General features: G+C 38.1%; 1 protein-coding gene across 1 annotated transcript; it reads right to left on the bottom strand.

The window, feature by feature from the left end:
• Window positions 1-2,956: 2,956 nt before the first annotated feature.
• On the bottom strand, window positions 2,957-4,088 carry LOC128866394 (farnesol dehydrogenase-like). The gene is made up of 3 exons (XM_054107092.1): window positions 3,442-4,088; window positions 3,233-3,370; window positions 2,957-3,154 (listed from the first exon to the last, which is right to left on the bottom strand). The coding sequence occupies exons 1-3, from the start codon at window positions 4,009-4,011 to the stop codon at window positions 3,113-3,115; spliced, it is 750 nt and encodes a 249-aa protein (XP_053963067.1). The 5' UTR covers window positions 4,012-4,088; the 3' UTR covers window positions 2,957-3,112.
• Between the last annotated feature and the right edge of the window lie 765 nt (window positions 4,089-4,853).

Genomic DNA, 4,853 nt, shown 5'->3' with positions numbered 1-4,853 from the left:
TAAAGCAGCGAAAAATGTCAGCAATATCCCTACATTCTGTTTCGAAACCTTCGTTAAATCCGACATTCTCAGAATAATCGATAGTATCTATCAATCAACCGTAAAGGAGAAATGGTTTACATACCAACACAGCTACAAGTCCATAAATCCAGAACGACTAAAAGCAATTATTCCAACAGGAGCGACACTGCAGCAGACCAAAATCTTTACCCGACTCCGGCTGGGACACACAAATATTACTCACCAACGCCTTCTAAAAGGAATGCCTGCCCCGATTTGCTCAGCATGTAAGTGCCCACTGTCCATTATTCATATAATAGACTACTGCACCAAGTATAACAATGGCAGAAACAATATCTTTAACGGCACGAAACCTTCCGATTTACTGAAAGAGATTTCTCTAGAAAATATGTCGAATATTTATGATTTTATATATCAAATTGGAATAGTTTATCTTTTATAATTTTGTTTATTAATTCCCTACACATAATAATTTTTATTCTAATATTTTTTTTATAAATAAGTAAAAAATCTATTAGTATTATTTTAGGCCAATAGTCCTAGCTACTAGTGGCTTTCTTAATGTAATATAGTCATTTATAATTATATTTCTAATAAATAAATAAATATATACAAAAACTTTGACGCGCGATTTCTTGGTTTTTTATTTTTATGATTTTCCCTAATTGGCGGGAAAGATAGGGAAAAAGTTAAACGTCCTGTCGAAACGAGATAACATTGATTGTATTCGGAATTAAATTATCTTCTAGTTGAACCTAGAAAACCTGAAGAAAGTTATGATTAACCCACTTTTTAAACAATCTAAAGTGAATTTATTTTTCCAAAAAAATTATAATTTTTTTTATTTAGCGAAAAATTGTTGAATTTCTCACTTCTTGTTTAATTTTCTTGGTTTAACTAGAATTTTTTGGGGTTTTGGTTTCAGATCAAAATTACGACCTGGATCTTTCCCGCCGCACGACACATGCACACCCGAGACGCCTCGGCAAAATGCTGGTACCAGGCATAATATGATATATATTTTAATGAAAAAATTTGGGAACACTCTTGAAATATATAGCAATAAAACGAGAAAGTTTCGTTTCAATCGAATATTTCTTTCCTTCTCAAAATAATCCACGAAAAAATCGATTTTTTGAAGCCTCTGAAGCAGGCTCTCCCTTAAATGGTAATTTTTGGATCGGGAATAGACGATATAAATTCCGTGCCTCTCTGCAATAGATGGAGATTGGATGGTTTGATTCTTGGCTAATTATTTGTAAACCAGTGTTATTTCCCTGAAGGGACTATCATGAGCAGCCAGTACTGTGCGCGCTAGTTTACCGATTCAGTCAGACCATCTGTAGTGCGTGGAATGGTATTTCTGCAAGCCCGTTCACACCGCTCGGGTTGCGAGGGATACGCCAAAAGTCACAATGGAGAGAATAATAAGGTGAAGTCAATCGTGTTACTACTTTAATCTCAGCGAATGAGACAGAATCGCTGTGAGTATGACGTCGCATATGTGCAATTTCTGTGTTGTTTGTGTAATTTCATCCATTTTTTTTTTTTTTTCATTTTAAAAAAGGAGTTACGGAAATAATAATTTTTGGACGAAAGGGTGAAGGTGGCCATAGAAACCCATTTTGAAGAGAAATCTAAAGAGTACTTCTTCAGTAGCATCAAAGGCGAAAAAGAGTTCGAAAGAGTACGAAAAATCGCCCTCGGTAACAATAGTGGAAGAGGGAGAGGAGATGGAGCGGGAAACAGACTGGAGGCCTAAGTGACAGTCAGGTTGCACTAAAGGCTCTGGAGAACACAAGGCAAACCTCAAAGGATGTTTAAGAATGTTAAGAAGCTTAATCATGTTAAAAGACAGAATAAGCTCGTACTTATGTATATGGGTTCCAGGACACTGCACTGTTCAAGGAAATAAAATTGCCAATGAATTGGCCAACTGTGGATCGCCGATTACCTCAAAGGGACCAGAGCCAATAATCGGAATCAGTTCTGCAGGAATAAAGAAGTGGTTCAACGATTATGTATGAAATTTACATAAAGAGCGATGGTCCGGTCTAGAACGCTGCAGAACTGCAACGTGTTTTGAGACAAGCCCAAACAGAAAACTGTCGAACTTTCTTCTAAAACTTGGAACACAGGACACCGTCCGTGGGGTCAACATATGACCAGCATTGTAATCATTGAGGACCCAATTTGCCTGTCTTGCTTAGAGGAGACGTATAGCACCTCGCATTTTCTCTTGGCTAGAGCAAGGCTGCGAGTTTAGGGTTCCGATGTCATGAGAACGTTAAAATTTTGTTCTTCAAACTGAGGGATATTTTCAGATTTACCAAAGAAACTGGAAAATTCCTACAGGTCTAGCCACCTCTATCCTATATTTTGCCTTTTGTTACTTCCCTCCTTGATTATCTACTCCTTAACTTTACGGCGGCCGCCGTAGCCGGATAGGTTGGTGCGTGACTACCTTCCAATTCACAGAGACAACGTCGGTTCGAATCTCGGTGAAACACCAAAATTAAGAAAAACATTGTGTGTATTTCTGCCATGAAAAAGCTCCTCATAAAATATCTGCCGTTCGGAGTCGGCTTGAAACTGTAGGTCCCTCCATTTATGAAACAACATCAAGACGCACACAACAAATAGGAGGATGAGCTCGGCCAAACACCCAAAAAGAGTGAACGCGCCAATAATAGTAGTAGTAGTAACTTTACAGAGCTTTAAATACAATGGGATTTTCAGCCTTAGTGTTTTAGGAGTTACCAAATCTCTCGGAGCCTCTTAGCTCGACTTTTCAAATTTCATTATTCACCTTAGACCGCGAGCTTATCAACCCTTCGTGTACTTTATATTCCAAGAGGTGTAATAAATTTGAAAATTAGTACTAATTCGGCAATTACAAATAACCACTGCGATTTATGTGCATAAATTATAAATCAAATTTATTAATTATTTTTTTTTATCTGAATATAAAATTACTTATCGCTATAATTGGCCAGCAAAGCAAATTTAAAATCATTACATTTTAATTTCAACTAATAGGCGTATTTTTGCCTCAATCCGCTTCCCACTGTGGAATATTTAACTGGGCGCATTATATCTTTTCTCCAACAGGCTTTATGGTGAGCTCATGAATCTGAAAACAAATTACGGGGCCGTAATTAAAAAATCATTAAATACTTCATCTGAGAAAAAACAAGATATAAATGCAAACCTGCACATGTGGTGGTGTCTGCAGACAGTAAATCAAGGCATCGGCTATATCATCGGCCTGCAAACGTGGCATGTCCGCTATTTTTTCAGCCATTGCTGGAGTGATGATTTCAGTGTCCACAAAGCCAGGGCTTATACTCTAAAACAACAATTTATAAATACAGTTTACGTACAATACGTCCCGGAAGCAAAGCTTAGCTTTCAACGTACCGTAATTTTCACTTGGGTTTGCATATTCGTAAATTCTTGACGATAAACTTCGGCCATCGCCGTTACCGCATATTTGGATGGTGAATAAAGATTCATCGGCATATTTAGGACGCTTGGCACTCTATGTCCAGCCACGCTGTTGATTAAGAAAACATGGCCTGTACCACCATTCGCCTTCATCGAACGGAAGGCCTCACGTGTGGCATAAACAATGCCCAATATATTGGTTTCAACTATATCTCGCGCATCCTGCGAATTGCCTTCGTCCAACAAAGAGCTAGCACGGCCAATACCGGCGTTATTTACCAAAACCGCCACTGGTCCGTGTTTAGCTTCGATTTCCTTGAAAGCAGCAACGATTTCTGCCTCATTGCGCATATCGCAACGCAGCGCATGCACGCGATTGCGAGCACTGGGCTCCACTTCATTTCTCAGCGCTTGAATGCGTTCCGCACGCCGAGCCAGACCAACAACAATTAGCCCCTTGTTGGCGAGATGACGGACGATGGCAGCACCAATGCCTGAACTAGCGCCAGTAACTACAGCAACGCGTTTATTCCAACGTTCCATATTTGCCACTGTATGTCCTGCTTATTTTTACTTGCTGTCGATTTCAAAGGCTTCTATTAACTAAAAAATCATTGCAGTTTCTCCAGCTTATTTATACCCGGTATTTAGTTGTTCATGCATGTTTTTATGTATGTGTGTGCATATTTGTGCATACTAGAACTAAGTTGTGAAGAAAAGCTCTAACTGAGCAGAACGTGACACTTACATACAAATACAAATGCATGCATGGGGAGTCGGGTAATAGAATTGTTTGCAACAATGGAGCGTCGAATGAGTCTGTTGAGTGCACTCAAAACCTGACCCCACAAAAGGGTGATTCGAGCACAAATATGTATTTTTGAGATATTTCATTGCACTCGTAGCATTCCTTACTGCCTCTCTTTAAGGGGTTACATGAATTTCGTTGGTTCAAAAAATGGATTTATTTATTTTTTTTTGTTTATTAATTTCTACTTCTCAGGAATATTATCCTAAATTTTAAAGACGATCCGAATAATAAATTCGGAGATACAGCCTTCGGAATGTGTGCGATCCAAGCCACTTTTATTGTCACTCAAAACTTTAAACGCGTTTTTCTCGGAACTGTGTTTTCAAAGTCGGTTGTCAAATGTTCTCGAAAACTACTCACCGATTTTGATGAAATTTTACACAGGTGTTCGAAATACAATTCACTCGTGCTTGAACGAAAAATTTTGTTTTTTTTTCAATTACATTTAAAAAAAAAAGCAAAATGTCAAGCAAATTTGACCGAAATTTTCATTTTTTTGCAAAAATGTCTGCCAAAATTCCAATTTTTACTTTTTTTCTTTCCTTCGTTCAAGCACGAGTTTATGGTCTTAACT

The sequence above is a fragment of the Anastrepha ludens genome, chromosome 6, assembly GCF_028408465.1.
Source record: "Anastrepha ludens isolate Willacy chromosome 6, idAnaLude1.1, whole genome shotgun sequence".
In the NCBI taxonomy this organism is placed as follows: Eukaryota; Metazoa; Arthropoda; class Insecta; order Diptera; family Tephritidae; genus Anastrepha; species Anastrepha ludens.
Note: the sequence above shows the minus strand (reverse complement) of the source record. Positions and strands in the feature narration are given on the sequence as shown.